Below are 23,319 nucleotides of genomic sequence, written 5' to 3' on the forward strand. Positions count from 1 at the left end.
GTGTTTCTACTTCTGTGGTTGTGCTCAATTTCAAATTTAGAGTTGTTGCAGTGTATAAAATTATGTTAAGCATCAAAGCTGGCCTTTTTAAAATATTTGTTAAAATTTCAAAGAATCGTTTAGGGATAAAATAAATTAAAAATGGTGTTGTAAATCTGCAAAAATCCGCACGCTCTAATGAGGCCAAAGGCGGAAGAACAAATATCTCACTCTTGTAATCTCAGCCCAATATTAAAACCTAAGATGGGTTTCAACAATGTAATTCTCAGCCCATTTACATATTTATCATATATACTTCTCTATATGAATTTCTATTATTAGTCTTCCAAATAAATTAAAAATATTTCACAGATTGATGAGACTCAAACCAAAGACCTGTATCCACTAATTATAAATAAAACGAGTACACGTAACATTTCACCATAGCATATATGTGTTGTTTTAATATAAATATCATATACGAATAAATATCAAACTTGACACTATACATATAAACTTGACACAGAAAAAATATTATATTTTTCTCACTTTATTTTGAATCACTTCCTCTCTCTATATTTATTCGGTAAGAGTGATAAATACATAAGTACAAATTACATAGGAAATTTTCAAGTAAGTGGTACCAATTTAATCCCATTCTTGGTGAAATTCATATTCATGGATGTACTCTTATGTGTAATTTATACTTACATATCATTCTCCATTCCCACGTTAAATATAATTAGCATTATTTGAAAAGTTCTTTGATGTTCCATTATTGGGACCAGAAAATATGTGGCCTTATTTGATTACCTTCAATTCATTATGCATTTTCCATTAATGGGAAAAAAATATGTGACTTTATTTGATTTTGCTTAATTATGCAATTGACACCTTTTGAATAGTCTTTGTCTCTTTTGCCTCCAAAATTGACTCATTTTCCGTTAAAAGGACAAGAATATACGTGGGTTTATTTGATTTAGCTTCATTTTGCATTTTCCATTAATGGGACAGGAAAATATGTGGTTATATGTTTTACTTTAGTTATGTATTCTACACCTGTGAATATCTCCAAATTGATGAGCTTGTTTCATCAAACTTGATTAAAAAGAAATTCGTAAAGCTGTTCAAACTTTAAACATGTTTATATCTGTATTGTTAGATTTAATTTATTTTATTTTATTTTTCCACAAATACAAATAAGTTAGATTGCAGAAGCTTCACTCATTTTTTCCAGTGGGGCCTGACTTGGAAAATACTAGTACGAGTATTATTTTAGTTTTGAATAAAAGGGCATAATATCCTAGGCTTGTTGTTTGCAATATGGAGAGAGTTAATTCCCCATCCCAAATCCCGTCGCCAAAATATTTTAAGTAATTTATAAGTTATTTATACAATATATTTTGCCTATTATCTTAATGCCTTGCAATTGCACAATAAATGTCAGATTAACCTAACCTAATGCCCTCGCAGTTGCATGCCACTCAAGACTAATTTTGATATAAAATCTATTGATCCACTCAAGACTCTCTGTGACAAGTGTCATATCTGGAGTAACTTGCTTATGTTCACTAAGATAATAGTAGAATAAATTGGATACAGTTTTTGCCTATCTAGATGTCTCAAAGAACAGTAAAATAAAAATCTAACCATAAACAATAATCAAAGAAAAAGTCAAACAAAATAATCCATCAGCATCCGCAATGGGGCGGACGATGACGCGCCCGAGGCATGGCAGACAATATGCCTCGGGCGCGCCATCGTTCGCCACTATGGGTGTGCGGATGATGCCCGATGCATCGTCCGTGCCCTATAGATCGTCCGTGGACGATACGCGGACGATAGGGCATCATCCGCCACTATGGGCGACGCGGATGATGCAACGCGTTTTTTTATTATTTTATTTTTTATTTGAAAATTAAAGTCTGAATAGTCTGATGTTTTGGGGTGGTGCGCGTTGGCAGGGTACAGACCCTAAAGAATATCGGCCCTTCCACTCCAACACGCAGTACGATCCCGAATTCAGTACTGATTCGTAGGGTCTATCCGACATGGAGTCGTCTCCAACCCGCCCCCGCCAGAAAGAAGCTGAACCGGCACCGGGCGCACAAGTTGCCACCTCCGGAAACGAATGAAGAGTACGCCCCCGGGAGGACGAACTACCAACCGGATGAAACCCTCGTCTTGGCGAGTTGTTGGGTGGATATTTCGGAGGACCCGATATTTGCAAACAACCAAAAGCAGGTTGCGTACTGGGAGCGCATCGCCGAGCGCTACAATGAAGCGAAGCCACCGAGCGCGTACAAGCGCCATAGGGAGCAGCTCCGCAAGCACTGGGATCAGGTGAAGAAGCAAATCAACCTGTTCTTGGCGGAGTACGAGAAGTGCTTGAGGGAGCAGGGAAGCGGCGAGAGTTTGAGCGATTTGGGCGATAGAGCGATGTTGTCGTACCAGTCATTGTACGCGACTTCAAGCATTTCAACATCTGGGTGCTCTTGAAGGACAAGCAGAAGTTCCAAGGCGGGATTCCGTCATCGGCTGCGCCAAAGAGAACGAGGACCACCGAAGCCGGTGCTTACACGAGAAGCAAAAGCGGCGCATATCCGGTGGACCTCAACCGGACGATGTATGAGGAGGAAGAGAGTTCCGGCACATCGGTGTCCTCCCGGTGTCCCGTTGGCGTCAATGCTGCGAAGAACAAGGGGAAGGCGAAGGCGAAGGCGACATCCTCCTCACAAGCCGCGACCACCCCCCATTGCCGATCCCGACCCCGACCTCGATCCCGACCCCGGCATCACTTGCCTACGCGGAGTTGGCAGCGGCCGCCAACCGGAGGACGTTGTTGGACACACACAACACCCTTATGCAGTGTCAGGACCCCGCCAAAGCCGAATACCTCCAGGGGATGATCGATGAGTTGCGCCGCAAATTGGGACTTTTGTAGAGTAGTCAACTTTTTTTTTCATTTCTAACTCGTGTAACCTTTTTTTAATCAATGTAGGATTTGCAGTTTTTAATTAATCGTGGTGTTTTTTTAATTATTTTGCATTGACATATTTGAAAACATTTAAATTAATTAACAAAACAATAGTGAAACCTATAGGACGGCCGTTAGAGCGGCTTATAGGGCGTCCCACTGCGGGTGGAAGGATAGGAGGATAAAATGATGATGTGACGGTGCATAGGGCGCCCTATAAGGCGCCCCATTGCTAATGCTACGTATGCAATAATATACACCCTATTACATGCTATGAACAACGGATATCGAACTAGCCACACATACTAAAATATTGAACACCAAAAAATCATAATCTATAACAATAGAAAATACTCCCTCCATTACATAAAAGTATATAGTATATACCGGAATTTATGTTATACATGTATACAATGAAATCAATATACACAATAAAAATGGTACATATTGTGACCAGCGAATATATTTATACATATATTACATATTTTTTAATATAATAGTACTATTATATAATGGTATAACAGAATTACGATATACCATACTGAAATCCGGTATATGTCATACAATTCCATACAATTCCATTATACGGAAAATACCGTAAGGTGTATTGAAATTGGTCATAGCGAAAATTCAATATATCGAATTTTGGTAAGGTAATGTATGATTTTTACTCATACCGTATACGGTATGACAGTTTCGGTAAGATATATCGTATCAATATCAACCCACCTCTCTTCTTAATCTCATGAAACATACTCCTTAATTGGTAAACGAGTATAATGGTATTTTTACTTTTTCTTTTAACAAAGAAAATCTTTACATAATTTCAGTTCAACCTGAAAACTTCAGTTTAGTTAATCAAACCAATAAATAATCACCCTTGCTTTAAAGAGTATATTATAAGCATCTTGAAAGTGCTAACCTGTTCCATATATATGTGGCTAATCCTCAAATTATATAAGACTTCTGGTTCTGGGAACTCTTCGGACCCCGCTTTCTCCTTGGGCTCGAGCCGCTGACCGCACACGAGAAGGCATTAACGAGCTCAGAGTCCTCTTCGGTAGTCAACATTTTGGCCGAGTTAGGGTTGGAGAGTAGAAGCTTCGAGACGAGATATCCTGCAATAGACCATGTCTGGAATAGCCGCGCTTGCTTCCCTATGAACCTTGCTTTCTTCGTGTCATAATATTCCGGCCACTTGTCTTTCGAAATCCGTTTCTCTGCAGTCTTGATGGCTCTTTCAGCAATCTCGGGTCGCCCCATTTTGATGCAAGCAACAGTTAGCTGCAAAGGAAGTGAAATCGCAAGCGTTATGGCCGTCGGTTATAGATTAGATTGATTAATGAGTATTTGAAGGATCACACAAGCTCAAAACTTTTCAATTCAATCCGTTAGAGTATGTCGTCGATTAGGCCGTATTCTTGCAAGCCGGCTAACATCTTCAAATCAATTCAGAATTAAAGAAAGCAGTCTACCTGCCAAAGAAGAGTTGGCCAGGAACCACCATTGTGATAGGACCAAGGCCTGCAAAAAGAATAAACCGAAGCATTATTACGAGGAAGATAAATACATGATACAGATAGATGGCCGAATGACAATGATGAAAAAAGCGTACGTGTTCTTGGGGTCGCAGCCAGTTATGATCTGCCACTCCTTGTCTTCAAGAGCGGGATAGCATATTTTAAACGGCATGTCAGCCACCAAATCCGACCACTTAGCTTCAATAAGGTCCAATATGTCGTGTGATTGCTCCGGTGTTGCAAGATTGCTAACTACAGACCATAGGTTTCCGAGAGAGAAGAAACGGAAGTCCATGTGAGCAGGCTGCAAGTTTCCAATAAGATAGCCCCCTGTATGAGGCATCCATTCAACGAGCCAAGGAGGAATCTGATCGGGGTAGATATTGAATTTGTTAACTGCGTCGTATGAGTATTCCTCAGTCTTGTATCGGTAGATCTCATTGAGTTTCTTCATGTCGATCCAATAATATTCTCTAATATGAAACGACAATGCAACAAGGCGGTTGTTTAATGCCCGAATGAGGTCGGCCGATCCATCCTCCGGAGCAAGCATTTCACGTGCACATAGCAATGCAGAGTAGAACAGAGCCTGCAATCACATTACCGTTAAGATATAAAAGCCGTAACTTTGAGGTTCCACCGAACTGAAGCTTTTAATGAAAACAACGAAACGCTATTAAGGAAATGGAGTGAAGAAATGCATATTAAACTATATAGGGAAAATTGATGGAAAAAACAAGAAGGTTAATCAAATTCTTGTTTGTTCCGTAATTTTAAAGCTCGGCGGGAAAAACCATGAAGTTTATTTTTTCGCAATTTCTAGTACGAAATTTTTTGCTGAAATTGTATTTAATAGGGCAATCTAGAAATCATAAACGGATGTCACCGTCGTTGGGTTACCAATGTTGGGTTTATTCATAAAAAAAAAGTTTAACGATATATTTCACGTAGGCGCCTAGATTTTTTTATCTGTGGGATGATTGTGAATAAAGCCAAACTTCGTGGTTTTTCTAGCTAATTTTAAAGTTGTAGGACGAGCCATAATTCGATTAAACTTAAGTTTTTTCGGCAATATGCTCTTATATCTATCAACAAAAGGTATTTGAAAGATTTACTTGCCTGGATCTCTAATGGATGGCCATGTATTCCCATACGGCGATCAATCATGCAAGAACCATCGGTAACCAATAACGTAGGAAACATATCGAAACCATCTGCGAGGCACAGCCTAAGGATCATCTTAATTCCAGTCTGGACATCTATTCTCTCCTCTACAGATCTATCCCCCGAGCATTTTCCATACGCCCGTAACAAGATAATCCACCAGAGACCTACTCACACAAAGCAACGATACACATGAAGGTAATTTGTGATGGAGAAAGCTTACACTGTAAATGTCTCAGCACGTACCAGAATCGACTGGCGCTACACGCCCAATTGCTGCTTCCCCAAAGTCGGGATCCAGAATTTCTTCTGTTGCAGTGTCGTCCCCCTCCAGAGGCACCGTCCGCACCTTAAAACTAGCCGGCATTAACCCTTGGCCAGGACTGTGGCAGTCCATCGTTTTCTCCCAGCTCTGCAAATATAAAAAAATGGGAAGATTTTTTTCATGTATTCTATAGATCGGGATTAGAGAACATCACGAGAAAGATGACAGACTAAACTAAGTTACAATTACGGTGAATGCTCACCTGCAGCTGAAGAGTGTGAAGAAGAAAATTACGAACAATATCATACTCCCCCTTAAGCAGGAAGGCGATGCCAGAAGGTATGAAATCACGGATAAAAACGTGATCATAGTTGAGAACATTGATGGATTCAGACGGGTCCTTTGCAGCAATCGTACCTACAGGGCTATTGCAATAGTACACAATCGATTCCCTTAGCAGATCCCACGCTTCATCCTCGATAGAATCCGTGTTACCCTCACGCAATATAGTTCCATTGCCATGAATCCCACCATTGGATGTCCCAAACCCATCCTCGGATGTTAATCCTCTCAGACTCTCAGCTCGTTCGCAGTTGCATCTGCTGAGGCCCAAGCGGTTGGAGGTGACTGAACGAGGAAACTGACAAGAACTATCGTTGTATGGTTTTTTCAAGAAGTTGATAGGTTCGAAACAAGCTGCAGCCTTTCCTCTTTTATATTTTACAAAAGACCGAGAATGAGACCCTGACCAAGATCTGCTGAGAAGGGGCTCTGAACTAAGAAGGTAACATATATTTCCACCACAAACTTGTAATACTGTTTGAGCAGTAGCCATTGACACAATGCAAGCTTGAGGCACAGTTCATAAACTCTATACTCCTTTATGCAAAGGTAAAACCAAGAAACCCACCTCAAGAAACGATGCCTAATGAAGACGAAAATCATATAATCAGGATTCATACGCACAATCAGCAATGTTATTGAACAGACTAACAGAATCAACATTCAACCACTTCAGAAAGCATCAAAGATAGCCATCCATGTACACTATAAAAAAAACAATTCTTGCAATCCTCATCATTGTAATCAAGTACACACGAAGGCTTTCCCGCCAGTGAAAATCCCAGCATACTATATAAGCAATAAAATCTGAGTTGGGAACAAAACAGACAAGCAGAAACTTCACACCGCACTTAAAAGGGATAACTGTCATGTAAGACAATATTTTTCTTTGTGGTCAAAACCTAAACTAATATGCAAAATCAGATATGATGTGACAGCAAAACAGCGTTGTTTTGGACAAAACAACGCCATTCTATTTTGAGTGTTAGTTAAAACGACGTCGTTTTGTCGTTTTATCCAGTTGTTTGCACATCATACTTCGATTCTGACCATCGTGGGACAATTGCGAGAAATGGAAAAGTTATCATTCCAGTTTCAAAAGTCATGGGATCGAACTAAACCAAAATTCTGATTTAAATGCCAATAATCCCTACTTAAAAATCCAAAGGTAAAAACTAAGAGCAATACTAAACTGAATCTCTTTTAAATCAGCTTTTTAACCACATCATTGCAAACCAGTGCCCAATCCCCAGAAAATCAGCAAATAATTTGATTTCAGCTAAATACACGATAGTCTTATTCACTTCCCCCAAAAGATTCTACAAACCCTTTCCCTTCAATTCATCAACTTCTACTCTAGATTCTGATACACAAATCAATTAATTATCACAAAACCAGCAAAATTGGATATCCAATACACCAAACTCCAAAATCAAGCAAACAATCAACAAAAGGAGTAAGCAACAAAAAAAGCCCAACAAAGATAGAAGCAAGAAACGATTTTTACCGAGTGATAACAGCAGGAATCTCGCTAAGAAATGGGTGCTTTCAGATGCAAAGAGGAAATTGCAGCAAAAACTAATATGTTGGCTGTTTTTCCTTGAAGCGGTGACTGCGTTGCTTGAGCGAATTTCAGTTACTTGTATTGGAAAAACTCTGTGCTGGCTTGGTTTAGTTTGTTTCTCTCTCTCTCCTCTTTGTCTCTCAGTGAGCTGAAATAGTTTTGATCGGAGAGAAATTGTTCAGGAACAGAAGTGTTCGTTTTTTGGATCACAAAGTGTTTGATTATTGGTGTTACATTGTTACTTCTCTTCAAAAGAGATTATGTAAAAATTCCACTGTTGGAATATTTTCTTATTTATTTTATGTACAGATCAGAGGCTATAATAACATTTATTTTTTTAATAATTTTTGGAGAACACATAATTGACTAAATATTTTGAAGTTTGGATGTAAAAATTCCACTTTTGGAAATATTTTCTTGGTTTATTTTTTTATCTAAACTAAATATTGTAAAATTTATCACACCTTCATGGGAAGTGATCAATTGCTAACTCATCATTTAATTACTAACTATAACTAATTTAAGACCATACGATTTTAGAAATCTTGTGGTCTACAATTTGTCACGTGTAATTTCGTTTTTCATTTTTTAAGATTAAAAAAATAATAGCAACTATCAAATTTAGGATTTAGAAACACAATGTCAATACAGTGTATGAAATACGGCGTCACAAAAACATGATAATGTCAATACAATTTCATATTGACATTGTACAAGCATTGTATTGATATATTATGAGTCATGTAGTGATATAAAGCTGTTAACGAAATTTATGAAAATTTTCGAATTTTTTTTTTAAATTTTGACATTGGAACATATGCAATTGAGATTTCGTTAGAATCCTTATGAAATTATCTTTATTTTGATATATGTTGTGCGAAAAAATAATTTAAATCGAGAAAGTTATATGCGTTTTAAAGTTGTGAAATATTTTTCAAAAGTTAGTCACAACTAATTTGTTATAAATTGATCTTAATATCCTTATTGACTTTTTTTGTTAATCGTATTGACATTACGGGACTGATGATCTAGACCCTTGATTTGAATATCTAATGGATATTATTTAATTATAGTTAGCAATTAAATATTGAGTTAGCAATATAACACTCCCGTGATATTTCAAATCTATTTCGAATAATCGATTTTGATGTTTGAATATTTAAGCTATGTGAAATTATAATAGCCATTTTAGTTTATCATCCTCTAATATAGTAATAATACATGAAATATGAGAATTCTCGTCGCGATTACAAAAGTTGAATTTTTTAAAAAAATTATGCAAATTTGAGCATTAACCTTGATTAGTTAACCTTTCATTAAAATTTCGGTTTTATACAAAATAATTGTCAATTATATTTGTAAAGTCTAAAATATTAAAAAGACACGTTTCAAAATTTGTATCCACACGATTACTTGTGGTCCTTGACACAATAGACAGCCCAGGTGGAGAGAAAGATGCAATCAAACTTTCACAATATGCTTGATAGATATAGGAGTGTTATTTTATTATTTTGCACATATATTATTGTACCCTATTTCAAAAAAAATTTAAAAAAATTGTCTAGATACCCCTCGTGAATTTTATCATTTTTCTCGACACACATTTATTTACGTCATCAATTTGAAACACATGTGCATTGAAACAACAATGTACTATTACAAAGAAAATTAAAATATTTCATTAGGCAAATGTTAAATTCATGGTTTTACAACTAATTTATAAAATTGCAAAAGGTCAAGTGATATTATGGACATTGGGTGATAAAAGGACATTATTAAACAAATTAGATTTAGATACTTGATTAGCGAACATTAATATTGATTTACATTCTGTTTTAAGTGTTTGAGCTGACAATCTTGCTGAGTTCTTCCAATTTCCTCATTCTGATTTTCTCACTTTGACTCACCAACTGCACCAAATGTGAAAATAAATATAATTATAAATCATTAATATATAGAAAATATGCTACATAAATCTCTCTTCCTACATTATTTGAACTTTATTATTTGCAAAGAATTCGTCACTGGTATTAAATATAAAGTATTTTTATGCAATATTATAAATTGATTTTATTTACATAGAGACGAACACTTTGTCGCTAAAATTTCATAAACATATTATAAATTCATGCATATATAAAGTATAGCATATAATTTACCTCCACAAGGGTATTGGTTAATTGAGCTTTTTCATTGTTCTTTTCTTTGAAAGTCTCCATTGCTTCTTTGTATTCTTTCTCCTGTGCCAAATTTCAAGATGTGCAAATGCAGAGGTTATAATTAACCATAAACTATTCTTAATTTTGATATAATTCTAAAATAATCACATTTAATTGTGCTGAATTATTTAGTTCGAACTATAACAATAGTCATCAATTATTGGGCCAAGGACGATATATATAGTTGAGCATGTGTGGACTATTTAATAAGGTACTGATTGAGAAATCGGTTGGATATGAATGGAAAAATTTAGTGAAATGTGTATCTGATTTTTATATGAACTCTGATTGTCAAAGAATAAAAATAGAATGAGACATTTAATGATATAGTACTAAATTTTTTAAATAAAAAAAAGCCTAGTCTTCCTCTCCTTCTTGGGCATTATTTTTTCGTAGACGGAAGAAATATAAGAGATAGAAAGGTTACTTTCTTGTTGCAGATTTGGGCAAGAGATTTAAGGTCGCGGTTGGCCAAGTCAATTTTCTTGCGCACAGCTCCAACTTCCTTTCTCATTGGATCAGTCAACACTTCTAATTCCTATTACATTAATCAAAATTCAAAAATATAATTTAAATCCAACATTCATCATAAAACTTATAAAATATAAATATTGAAGCTAACTCTTAGCAACTTCTTTAATTAAATGGATTAATTTTACATTTATGTAATCATGCACAAATATTATGGGATTGACTAGAATTTGACTAAATTCCACAATTAACATAACATGAAACTGGATATATTATTAAGAAAAAAAACACTAACTACATAATCATATGTATTTAATTAACAGAAAAAATATCTATATAAGTTTTTTTTATTAGAAAAAAAAATACTTACCTCCCAAACTTGAGCTAACCGTCTGGTTTCCTCCTCGGCACGGTTGAGTTGAGACTCGACCCTTTCTTTCACTTCCATTTTCTTCCTCTCTATCTCTTCTTCTCTCTCTAGATATGACGAGATCGCAGTCTTCGTAGCCTCACATTCGTCACCTTCATCTGTCGAAGGCCGGCCGTTGCTCCCCATGCTTGCAATACTCATCATTCTCAAATACTTATGTATGTGTTTAATATCTTTATATGAACAAATTGTGGTTCCTTAATCCCTATATATATTGATCCATATGTATTCTTTGGCACGTTATGATTTTATCCACATTGTTGCTTTTGCTTTAATCATATTACAATTGTGTGGTATGCCCACTTGTTTGTTTTATAGTATTATGATTTCATAGTTAATCATATATATGCACATGAAATAGTATTTTTTTATATTTATAATTATTTTTAACAGTACATCAATTGTATAACAAGATTAAAATATGTAGTGAAGTAGAACATTGGAATTAATCGAGTAATAATTGTACTTTTTTGGAGTTATTATTAATATTTTTGACTTTCCTCTAATAATATATTGCTTGAAAAATGAGCAAGTTTGGTGTCGGGACACATTCAAGTGTTGGTGACTCTGAAAAAACGAACATGTCTTTTCTTGTATGAACCAAATGATTAAAAATTTTAATTTATTTCTATGTTTCTTTTACCTTAACTCTGAAGTCAAGCATAGAAATTAACAAGATAAAATATGAGTGATGGGGAGTGAATAACTTATCCACAATAAAGTTTGGAATGATAACTTTGAAAAATAACTTAGTTATCATTATACATGCCAATAAAGAATGGTTTAATTTAGTACAATGTGTACAAATATTTGAAATATATATTAAATTATATTGGTTAAATATTAATTTAATATAAACACAATGTTACCAATAATATATCCCAATGATATATCCATCAGAAATTCAGCAGATATATTAGATGGTCCCTCTAAAAACCATAATTTAGTGGGTCCAAATGTTTTGTTAGTTTGAGAATTGGCTCAGAAACAAATAATCTAAAATGGATTACTTTATATAGACCATAAAAGTATACATCATGAAAAAGTCAACAAGAAGTCTACAACCAAACTAAAAAATTAGAACATTTTATTTTCATTATTGATAAAAGAATACATAATAAGAAAATTCGGACGTACAACATCATGCAATATATAAATGCTACAAAACAATTGAATAATGTTAACCATCATAAACACCCACCAATAAATAAATAAAAATGAACAAATACAAATTAACAACAATTATTAGTGAATTAAACCAACATCAAACCTTTTAGACCAAGCCCTAGTACTTTTCAAGTACTAGACTTGCCAATTCATTTCTCATCGAAATAATCTCCGATGCTGTCGTCCGATGCCGAATCATTGGTGGGCGCAACGAGACACTTCCGATCAAGAAAAGGTTGGAGACCTCGAGCTCGAATAATTTGATCCTCGATCATCTCATCAGATAGACCCCATTTTTTGAGCTCGTCTAGCTGGTGGTACGAAGCAAGACTATATTCGCCATCCGGGCCAAGCTCTAGGACTCGATATTCGCAATTAGCTGGATTGGCTAGCTCTTCAAACTGATTAACAGTCCAATTGAACCATTTCATGAGAAATAGAAGGATAGTGAGTCCATGTGAGACTACTATCAAATTCATCTCATTGCTAAATTTGTTGGATTCCATGTCCCTCCATAGCCCCTCAAGAAAACCTAAAAAAAGGAATTTTTGTGGTAAGAATGTTGGTTTATGACATTATTGTAATTTAATAGAGTTGTAAGTTGTAACAATGCATAATATATGATCCAAATTTCAATTGAATTGATCAAAGATTAAAAAGTAATACTATAAAAAAAAGTTGAAAATGTGTGAGATCTTTGAAATCAAGATTCTTAGTATTCTTATAGTAATTAGAAAATTTTTTTCAGAAACCTGACATAAAATAATGGAATATAAACGATAGAAATATTTTTTTAATGAATCATACTACAATTTTAACATTGTTTGTGCATGGATGTGACAACGGAGAAAAATCAAAACTTATGATTTAATATTCTAATTTCAAAATTCATGGATCATACAGAATTTGACCAAAATTCATGATTTAAATTAATATAAATGACTATTACCCCTAAAAAAATTGCGGACACAACTACGATTAACCGAAAACATGAGACGAGGAACTTACTCGAAACACGGTCGTAAACATCGGCACTCGATTCACCCTCGGGAACCCTATAGAAGAACTTCCCATACCTAACCCTACTTCTCTTAATCTTCCTCCTCTCCTCCAAATCCTGAAAATTCCCAAAATGCTGCTCTCTCAATCTACACTCCTCTCTCACTCCAACGATCCGATTCTTCTCGAACGTTCTGCCTCGGGAGATGATCTCGTCCATCGTCTCCCTCGTCCTATTAGAAGGAGAGACGTAGAACAGAACCTTCCATGCCTCCTCTTCCGACACGATCTCCTTTATCATCCGCCCCGTTGCCCGAGCTTGCTCGGTCCCCTTCTTGATCAGTTTGATCTTGTGGTTGGGGACGTGCTCGAGGACGCCTTCGTCCTCGTTCACCTCACTCTCTCCGTGGCGCACCAGTATGATGCGCCGCGGGAAGTGATGAATCATCTTTTCTTGGTGGCTCGGCATTTTAGTTTCAAATTTGTGTGTGAAGTTTTTTTTTAAGTTGGTTTGTGAGTTTGTGGTGAATGAGGATTTAGTGTGTGTGGTGTGTGTTTATATTGTAGTAGTTGGGGATTTGTCTTGTATTGAATTTTGTTGGATGTTGAAAGGGAGCTAGGAAATGGGAATAGCTTGTTCCACGGTGTAAACAAAAGACTTTGAAATTTGAATTGAATCTTTGGATTATAATAATCCAGGTATTCATATTCCTTGACACTTTACCCCATTTGTAGAAAATGTATTCTTTGAAACTAAACATAAAAGTTAATAGGGTTATTTATCGGCAAAACATCTCCTTAAACCGCAAAGCCGGTGGATTATGATAAGTCGGATTTTGCCAAATGCGGATTCGGTATTATCTGTGGTCAAAAAAAATTTAGGAGTATATCAGTATAAGACAACATTTTACTTTGTTTTTAGTTTATTTATGAAATTCAGATTTAAAGATGAATTAAACAATCTAAAAATCTAATTTTTTTATAATGAATTAAAACAAAGTAAAAATTCTCTAAGGTGTTCTTTTATAATGCCATATTTTTTTAATTCTGTGTTCAGCATTTAAAATAGTTCTGTATTGATGCAAATATGCATAATTAACTTAGTCAACATGAATTAGCAACAAAGAAGTTTATAGGTTTTGAATTAGTTAAATATAGGCTAAATAGAATAAATTCACAATTAAGAAGCTTCATAGCCGTGGATTATATGAAAAGTATAATAAACTCACAAGTAAGAAGCTTCATAGTTGTGAATTGTAGGAAAACTAGTACTCTTTTGTAGGGCTGGGTAAAAATACCGAAATACCGAAATACCGCCCTTATCGTACCGAAAAATTACCGAAAATACCGGATTTTCGGTATACCGCAATTTTCGGTAAGGTATGATACCTTATCGATTTATTTCGGTAAGGTAAAGGTATGAATTTTCATATACCGAGGTATACCGGGATATACCGAAAATACGGTATATACCGTAATTTTAGGTATATACCGAAAATATGGTATATACCGATATATGTTTTTTTGTAGATGCAAACTTGAGCCAAGAAGATGAACAGTTGCTAGGGGATCCACTTTTATCTTCTAATTAATGAACTTGAGCCAAGAAGACGAACGGAGGTCAGAGTTTTATCTTTACTAAATACGTATACATGTTAAAGCTCTTTAACTTGTCATTTCTTAAATTGGATCTATGTAATTTTATTCGCTATAGTTAAAAATTGTGAATCATGATTTTAATGTTCATTTTAAAAAAAAGAGTTGTGCCTATGTGGTTTGTTTATTATTTACGCATCCAAGTCTATTTAGATTGTGGCAAGTAGTATATATATGCATTATTTCATATGGTTTATTGAGTTAATAATTTAGTTTACTGAAAATTGTTTAAAACTTCACAAATGCAGGTTTATGATGATAAATTGAAGGACAGTGGAGGCTGCAAGAACTGAAGATGATATTAAGATATTATTACTTAATGTTCGTGATATGATATTGAACATTGTTTAATTGCATGGAGTTTAATTGTTGTAGTTTTTTTAACATTATTTGAATGTTTGAGTTTTATGAAATTGGATTTTTTTTAAGTATTTTGAAATATTATTTTCATTGTTTTTGTATTTAGAATTATATGCAAAATAATGAGATTTTGGTATCTCATATCGTAGTCCGATATATCGTAAAACTCTGGTATACCGAAAAAGTACGGTATACCGAATTTAGGTATGATATACCGAAAATGAAGTATGGTATCGGTATTGAACTTTGTCTTACCGAAAATAAGGTATACCGAAATTCGGTATACCGAAAATTTTGGTAAGGTAAAGGTATGATTTTTTCTCATACCGAATTTTCGGTAAGGTATACGGTATGATGGTTTCGGTAAGGTATACCGTACCTACCCACCCCTACTTTTGTATCAGTGTAATTGAGTCGTATTCATTTACAGAAGGTATGCGCAAGTGAACCATTTCCTTTTAAAAAAAAATAAATATTTTTGTCTAATTTTATTTTCTTTTTTCTCTTGCTTTATTTTATGTCTATTTAACTCACCATATATATTTTTATAATTTTTATATCGAAAAGAAATACCAGTACTACGTAATTGGAGTTTTAACTTTTAGCTGAATTTTGTTCCAGAAAGGGAAGAAATGCATGGGAGCATCTTTTACGGTACAATAAAGACTTTGAAGAATCGAGGTATATTTCTTAGCACTTTACTACCTAATTTGCAGAAAATTAGTTTTTCTATAATTTATTTCAGTTATACAGTCCAAATATAAAAGTCAAAATATTTCATTTTTGTTCTTCTCGAGATATATGGAGTATTTTTTAGTCAGGAATGAGGAATAGGATATATATTCAGATTTTAAATATATATTTCGTGTACTTTTCCTCAAAGAAAATGTGAGTAATAACTAATTAATAATAGGTCAAAAGTTAGAAAATCTAATCTTTCCTTCTCATGCAGAACACTGAAACGTGTTTGAATGATTTGAAATTCAGCAAATCATTTACGCTCTCATTACAAAATTATTGAATAGTTGAATCTTCAAATATGAGTGTATTTTCTATTTTTTTAGTTTTGTTTATTGAATACTTATATGGCATTAAGTATTATTCGTAAACTTATTCAAATATAATTATCTCTAGCAAAATTAATGAGAGAAAGTTTCGACGAATTTAGGATTTCAGCGAAAATTAATGTGAAAATTAGGCTTTCGGCGAAATTAATAAGAAAATTAGGCAAGCCTCCCTCTCTCTCTCTCTCACACACACACACACACTAAAATTCAAATGAAATTGATGAGAAATTTAGGAAGCATTTCATATTTTCACTCACTCCAGAATAAATTACTCCGCTAAAATATTGAAAGTAAAGTAAAATCAACTTTGACTGATTCCATATTACATAATCTTGACTTCGACTTCGTCAGATAATACAAATTAAATTAGTATGCAATTTTGGCTTTTTTTAATTTATTCTGGTGTGACGATTCGTACGATTTAAGATTTTCAAGAGGACTACAGTATGATACAACTACATATTCTTGGAATGTGAGACCTTCCATTTAAATGTCTGTCTCTCTCTATACTAATTGCAAATATGTAGTGATTGTCTCATCATAGGATCAAATTAAATAAAGTAGGGCATGGCCTACTATTGCATGTCATGTTCAACGATATATGGAATCATAGAAATGATAATAAATTATCATGACCTATAACAATATATGATACATTTGACTAAATTATTAAGATATATTTTATCATATTATTATATATTGTAAGTGTATTAAAATATATGAAATATATAGTTATCACTTGGTAGACTGGATTAAAATTAATAACATTATTATATATTATCGGAACTGTTTGTTGGTAGAAAGATCACAAAACAACCTAAATTATGTATTTAAGCTATGAAGACTTAAATATTCTCAGTAAACACTTTTTAAAAGTAAGTGGACCACAATTTTTCCCTGCAATTCTATTATTTCGACTATGAACAATAACGATTTTTCTTTTTAATAATTTATTAGAAATAAATTTATAAAAAAACTGCAGCCAATTATTCATATGTTTGAATAGTATTTTGGAGCATGAAAATTTGTTACTATCCATGAAATAATTCGCGTATAATAAAAGCAAATTTGCTCATAATTTTGATCTCACCCAACTTGAGAAGAATACGCGTATAGATAAGTTTTTACATATAAATACATAATTAATCCCTATAAAATAGTACTACTAGTAGCAAATAATAACGTGAAAGCAAACCAAATACGATAATAATGTATAATAGCTTTAATTAAGGCTAATCACAAATCTAGCTAAGAATTGACATATATCCACTCAGAATCCATTCATCTCGGAGTTCAACTATATCAATGTATAGCTTAAAAGAAGTAAGAATCAACAACTTATCTTAACATGGAATTAAACAAACTTGCGTGTGACAAGAAAAAAAAATTATCTAAAGATATTTGGATTTCTTCCAATTTTAATTAAACTTCAATTGGTGCTTCTCAAATAAAGTTAATTTTTTCGATTTGGTACAAATGCTCGAGCCATGGAAATCGTGATCAAAATAGCATTATACAAGTAGTTCATACAGATAAACAACGAAATCAATATATAGACAATCTAAAACCACTATGGAATAAAAGCAACGAACAAACACAAGAAAACGATAAACAGTACACTTTTTGGCATTATCCACCAACATCAAACATCGAGATGAGTGGTCTCACAACAATTCCAAAGTTCCAGACATAAACTACAAAACACACTAAGGTAAAAAAAATAACTAAACCTAGTCCTAAACTTTTCAAGAAAATAAAAGTGTTAGACTTCTATAATGCAAATAAGCAAGAGATATTTGGACACATCATGCACATCCAAAATATCTAGAACAGAAAAGGTCGACTCTTGTGCTCCAAGTCATAGGCATAGCCACGTTTTCTCCACCTTAGAAATATTGACTATTTCTACATAAAATTAATACGACTTCGTAAAATGAAGTTATTACATGGAACTTTCTTCCACACCCTTATAAATACAAACATTCTCATTGAGTCCCTACATTACAAACATACTAAACAAATCTCCAAGCAACATCTTTTCTACATCTTCAACAACTTTCTTGAACAAAAAGCTATATGAATCCTTACACATATTCTACACCCACATACTACATGGAGCCATCAAACAATGGTGCATCCTCGTCTTTCTACCCCGCCTTCGATTATTCAAACAGACAGGAAGAGACGAAGACGTCCCACTTCATCAGATGGAACTCGGGCAAGAGGGTCGATCCGAGGCTTCTAGGCGCGCTAGAGATGTTCGGGGAGATCTATGTGGAAAGACGTGAGTTCTTCGACAAGGTCTTCAAAGGAGACCACGAGGAAGTGTTCAAGAAGATCGGGCACGCGTTGAAGATGAAGAAGAAGCAGATGAGCAAGAGTGGGAGCATGAAGAGGAGCATGAGCATGAAGTCCATGAGACAGAGAGAAATAAATATGGGAGAGATAAATGAGTTTAGAGATGAGAGGTTTAGGATTAGAACACCAAATGTAATTGTGGAAGGTGGTGAACAGGGAGATCAGGCTAGTGGCGAATCCAAAACATAATTCGGAGGCAGAACCATTGACTGGAAATAGGGTTTGACTTATTCTTCAAAAAAATAAAAATAAAAAAGTTGCAGACCGGGGGCGGCCATGGCGTTTCTGGCCGACCCTAACTTGGAGATCAGGCTGCAAAAGGTTAAAAATAAATGTATAGTATTAATTGACATTCTTTTATTTTTTTCTAGTTAATTTAAGTGTGTGGCTGCAATTGGAAACTTGTAAATGAATCAAGCAGAAATTAAGTGTTTATGTAAAATGTATTTATTTTTATTCAATTGAATATCTATTGTTGCTGTTATAAATACGCGCTTTTTTTGCTCTTTTTTTAAATGACTATTATAGATGTCGTTTTTTTTTAATTTTCTAACTAAATTAAAGTCATATATCTTCCAACTTGCAGTGCTCTAAAAAAATATCGGCTAAAGACATTTTTTTCATTCAGTTATGGACGCTAATTTATGTTTTTGAACTTATTAAAATGACCTCATTTATCTTTGCATCCTAAATTTTGACCGACTTTCAAAAAAAATTCAACGCAAATAGTTAACCCTAATTTTGTGTCCAGATAAGTCTACTAATGGAAAATGTGTCCAAAACTTAATTAATAAAATTTTAATATATTGCAGATAATTTATTTAAATTTGTTTTATATCAAAATATTTATTGTGATCAAATATTAAACCATAAAAGTTTTTAAGGTAATCTCCAAATCAAGTTCAAAGAGAAATGACGCAAAATCAACTCGAAATCCGATGGTACTTTTCTATTTCAAAATCCGATGCTAATCTCTCAACCATGTCGGATGTCACAGCTGCTCCGCAGCCATACTCCGGGCATCGGAGCGTCAAGCAAGCAGCGCCGTCGTTGATCGCGTTAGCAATATAGCTACTCAAGCACTGTAAGCAGAAGAGATGGCCGCAGCTGGCGGAGGCCATTTTATAGGGGCGGATTTTTTCGAAGCAGATGTTGCAAATCACGTGTTTCGACGTCGATGCTTGCGGCGGCGGAGAGCCATTGCTCGCAGGCGGAGTGGAGGTTCCAGCTGTTGGTGAGGAGGAGAGAGCAGGCGAGGCCTCTGGGGACGGAGAGGGCGGCGTAGACGGTGGAGATGTCGCTTTCTTGGAGGTTTTTTATGTCGGTTTCGGTTAGGGTTTTGGGAGGCCGGCGGCGGTGTGGCTGCTCTCCGCCCAATCGCCGCCGCGGCTGTGGTGTAATTATTTCATGGGGAGTTTGGATTGTGGGATTGAATGTAGATTTAATTTAATTGGGGTTTTAGTGATCATATAGTGGTTTAGGGTTTAATGATATGATTTAGATATACTATAATCCTAATGAATATCCAAGTGTATTCTAATTAGATACTCCTAAAAAACTAATTATATTTATGTAAATTGGTAGAGGATTTTTAGTAAATTAAAGTGATGGCGTAGAATGAATGAATGATAAATTATGTATGTATAGATCATTAAAAGGTTGAATGAATGAGAAACCTAAGCTAGAATGATAGACAAAACACCCCTTAAATGCATAACACATAACCAAAAACATACTCCATTTTTACTTCATTTTTAGTCCATTATATGAGCACAACTAAAGTTATTTTTACATCATTTTTAGTTCATTATAAGAAAATAAGATCATATTTAGGCACATCGTACACCTCCAAAATAAGATCACATTTCTCATAAGCTACATAATTAAAATGAACCATGAAAAATACTAATAGATTCCCAAATAAAGTAGTACTAGTCATTTCTTTTTGATGTAGTGCAAATGCTCAGAGTCATAGAAATAACGAACAAAATAGAAATAAAAAAGGTAAATCATGCCGAAATAACAAAAAAAGTAAAGAAATTAATACATTGATAAACACAAATGCATAATCCAAAACCATTACAAAAATGGCAGCGAACGAATACAAGAAAACTATAAATAATACACTTTCTGGCATAATTTGCCGATTATCGCAATTCAGGTTTAGTTGTTTTTTACCTTCTTGTGTTTTGTGGTTTATTTTTGAAACTTTGGAATTGTTGTGAGACAGACTACTCGTCTAAGCAAATAGATATTTGGACACATCAGAGATATAGAATAGAAAAGGTCAACTCTTGTATTCCAAGTCTTAATTAGCCACGTTTTCTCCAGCTTAGCAAAATTGACTATTTCTACATAAATTAATTCGACTTCTTCAAACTAAGTTATTGCATGGAACTTGCTTCTTACATTTTCCACACACTTATAAATACAAACATTATCATCAAATCCCTATATTACAACATACTAAACATATCTCCACCAAGCAACACCGTTCCCACTCTACAAACCTTATAATCAACAACTTTCTTGCTTTTTTGCTTTTTTTTTGGCTTTGGATTTGGCTTTTTTGCTTTTTTTTTTAAAATACTCTATTAAGTCATTTTTTATTTTGTAACGCAAATTAACGTCATCTTCCGGCAGATGCGCTAAAAAATTAATTGGCTAACGACATTTTTTATTCAATTAAAGAAACTAATTTGTGTTTTTAATTATATTCTCACATGAGCTTTAAAAAAAGACCTCATTTTTCTTTGTATCCTAAATTTTGATTGATTTTCAAAAATTTCTAACTCGAATAGTTATTATCTATATACTATAATTTTGTATCCTTGTAAGATAATTTTTCAAAAATTTCTAACTCAAATAGTTCTTATAAGATAATTAAGTCTCTTAATCAACCTCCAAAACTTATGCCTCTTTGGCTCCTCATACTCTAACTCTTCTGAGTCCGAGGATTCAGATTCAGAGTCAGAGTCAGAGCTTCTCTGGGGATTGCTCGTCTTCGACCTCCCAACTTCAGTCAAACAATTCTCCGACGCCACAACCAAATCCTCGAAACACTTCCTCGTAACACGTGCTAGATCCAAAATCCTCACCTCAAACACCCTAAACTTCTCCTCATCAACATAAACCCCTTCATCTCCCATCTCCTCCTCCGCGCACCGCTGCAGCATCCCCACAGCCGCCTCCGCCTCCCCCTGCAAGTACTCCAACAGCCCCGCCTCCGCCACGTAATACCCAAACGCGTAGCACCACTTGAGCACGCGCCGGCACACCACAATCTGCTCCCACGCCGCCGCCACAAACCCCATTCTCCCGCCGCCGCACCGCCACCTCGCCCGCTCCAGCTCCTCCGCCGCCGCCTTCCTCGAATTCTCGCAAAACTCCCACCTCTCGCGGTGGTGAGCGTATCTTCCCGCGTCGCTCTCCGGCCGCTTCGTCTTCCCCTTCTCCTCGGCCGTGCGGCGGCGGCAGGTGTCGCCGTGGTTTCTCATCGGAGAGAGGCAGTTCCAGCAGAAGTGGAACCGGCAGGGAGCTCTGCAGGTCATGTGGTCGCAGCCTTGGGTTTTCTGGATCGGGCGGTGGCAGCTGGGGCACGGCTTCGTGTTGGAGACGATCCACGCGACGCTCTTCGCCTCGGAATTGTTCGCCGCCAGCCACTCGGCCGCCGCCTCACACGACACGGGGCGGTGGCTCTCCGCCGCGCAGAGGAAGCAGAAGGTGTGGGAGCAGCCGCAGACGACGTCGTGGATCAGGCTCGCGTCGAATTCAAATTCGATTGCTAGGTCACACCCCGGGGCCTGGCACCTGAGACCGAAATCAAATCAAATCAAATCAAATCAAATCCTAACAACTACATAAATAATTCACAAAATTATAAATATGAGTACTATTTTTATATATTAGTTTCATAATAAAATTTGAGTTGGACCAAAAATAATAAAAAGTGAAAATGTGATAAATTTGTTGGATGGAAAGAAATGAAAAAATGTGATAAAATTTAAGAAATAGAGGTAGTATTCCCTCCGTCCCAAAGAAATGACTCGTTCATTGGGCGGCAGGAGAATTTATACAGCTTTATTTTGTGTTTCCATTTTCAGTAATGAGGGGAATTAAAGTAGACAGAAAGATGTTTCCATTTTCAGTAATGGATTATTTTGGTTGAGACAAACTAAAAAGAAAAGTGAGTCATCTTTAGTGGGACCGAAGGAGTATTATATAGTCTCCTTAAAATAAAGATTTTGGAACTCATATAAGTTTTAATAAGAAAACTGTAAAATATAGCAAAAGAAAAGAAAATAGAGATTCTAGAATTTAATGCAAAATTTATAAAATATAAAATGAAAAGAAAACTTGTGCAAAATTGCAAACTGTTTCAATGTTTCAAATTGATGAAACATTCCCACATCCCCACATGATTAGTAGTAAGTGTTTGGTGATAAATTTCTAAAAATAAAAGTGGATTAATTTTATGGGTAAACCAAAAACGGCAAAAAAAAAGTACTTTTAAATATTAATATAATTATTTAATGGTGTGCGGAATCGTGTTAGTGAATGAGACTTTAAATCGAAGCATATGATAAGCTTAATTCATGTATTAAAAAATATAAATGTATCCATATCAGTACCACTTTCGATTCGGATTCAATTCCACGTAGGATCGCCGGAGATGGCGGTGGTACTTTTCTCTTTCAAAATCCGATGCTAATCTCTCAACCATGTCCGATGTCACAGCTGCTTCGCAGCCATACTCCGGGCATCGGAGCGTCAAGCAAGCA

General features: G+C 35.1%; 4 protein-coding genes across 4 annotated transcripts; all 4 read right to left on the reverse strand.

Annotated features, from left to right (window-relative positions):
- Positions 1-3,715: 3,715 nt before the first annotated feature.
- LOC121762534 (alkaline/neutral invertase E, chloroplastic-like) lies at positions 3,716-8,069 on the reverse strand. The gene is made up of 7 exons (XM_042158441.1): positions 7,755-8,069; positions 6,168-6,830; positions 5,887-6,052; positions 5,596-5,807; positions 4,572-5,065; positions 4,432-4,480; positions 3,716-4,240 (listed from the first exon to the last, which is right to left on the reverse strand). Exons 2-7 carry the CDS (start codon positions 6,738-6,740, stop codon positions 3,905-3,907), a joined length of 1,830 nt encoding a protein of 609 aa, XP_042014375.1. The 5' UTR covers positions 6,741-6,830; positions 7,755-8,069; the 3' UTR covers positions 3,716-3,904.
- Positions 8,070-9,467: 1,398 nt separating this feature from the next.
- Positions 9,468-11,198, reverse strand: LOC121761194 (reticulocyte-binding protein 2 homolog a-like). Its single transcript, XM_042156802.1, has 4 exons — positions 10,872-11,198; positions 10,458-10,568; positions 9,971-10,051; positions 9,468-9,721 (listed from the first exon to the last, which is right to left on the reverse strand). The coding sequence occupies exons 1-4, from the start codon at positions 11,073-11,075 to the stop codon at positions 9,647-9,649; spliced, it is 471 nt and encodes a 156-aa protein (XP_042012736.1). The 5' UTR covers positions 11,076-11,198; the 3' UTR covers positions 9,468-9,646.
- Positions 11,199-12,073: 875 nt separating this feature from the next.
- Positions 12,074-13,607, reverse strand: LOC121761554 (phosphoglycerate mutase-like protein AT74H). The gene is made up of 2 exons (XM_042157194.1): positions 13,107-13,607; positions 12,074-12,630 (listed from the first exon to the last, which is right to left on the reverse strand). The coding sequence occupies exons 1-2, from the start codon at positions 13,564-13,566 to the stop codon at positions 12,248-12,250; spliced, it is 843 nt and encodes a 280-aa protein (XP_042013128.1). The 5' UTR covers positions 13,567-13,607; the 3' UTR covers positions 12,074-12,247.
- Positions 13,608-21,399: 7,792 nt separating this feature from the next.
- On the reverse strand, positions 21,400-23,261 carry LOC121760937 (probable E3 ubiquitin-protein ligase ARI5). The gene is made up of 2 exons (XM_042156527.1): positions 23,170-23,261; positions 21,400-22,348 (listed from the first exon to the last, which is right to left on the reverse strand). The coding sequence occupies exons 1-2, from the start codon at positions 23,259-23,261 to the stop codon at positions 21,400-21,402; spliced, it is 1,041 nt and encodes a 346-aa protein (XP_042012461.1).
- Between the last annotated feature and the right edge of the window lie 58 nt (positions 23,262-23,319).

The sequence above is a fragment of the Salvia splendens genome, chromosome 13 (genome assembly GCF_004379255.2).
Source record: "Salvia splendens isolate huo1 chromosome 13, SspV2, whole genome shotgun sequence".
NCBI lineage: Eukaryota > Viridiplantae > Streptophyta > Magnoliopsida > Lamiales > Lamiaceae > Salvia > Salvia splendens.

Coding starts and splice junctions, on each gene's coding strand:
- LOC121760937 (XM_042156527.1), bottom strand. CDS start 23,261: ATGGTTGAGAGATTAGCATCGGATTTTGAAAGAGAAAAGTACCACCGC. Junction 22,349..23,169: donor TTGAATCCGAATCGAAAGTG/GTACTGATATGG, acceptor TTTCGGTCTCAG/GTGCCAGGCCCCGGGGTGTG.
- LOC121761194 (XM_042156802.1), bottom strand. CDS start 11,075: ATGATGAGTATTGCAAGCATGGGGAGCAACGGCCGGCCTTCGACAGAT. Junction 10,569..10,871: donor GGTTAGCTCAAGTTTGGGAG/GTAAGTATTTTT, acceptor TTAATGTAATAG/GAATTAGAAGTGTTGACTGA. Junction 10,052..10,457: donor CCCAAATCTGCAACAAGAAA/GTAACCTTTCTA, acceptor AATTTGGCACAG/GAGAAAGAATACAAAGAAGC.
- LOC121761554 (XM_042157194.1), bottom strand. CDS start 13,566: ATGCCGAGCCACCAAGAAAAGATGATTCATCACTTCCCGCGGCGCATC. Junction 12,631..13,106: donor TGTTTACGACCGTGTTTCGA/GTAAGTTCCTCG, acceptor TCCTTTTTTTAG/GTTTTCTTGAGGGGCTATGG.
- LOC121762534 (XM_042158441.1), bottom strand. CDS start 6,740: ATGGCTACTGCTCAAACAGTATTACAAGTTTGTGGTGGAAATATATGT. Junction 6,053..6,167: donor TTCACACTCTTCAGCTGCAG/GTGAGCATTCAC, acceptor TTATATTTGCAG/AGCTGGGAGAAAACGATGGA. Junction 4,241..4,431: donor GGCCAACTCTTCTTTGGCAG/GTAGACTGCTTT, acceptor CTTCCTTTGCAG/CTAACTGTTGCTTGCATCAA.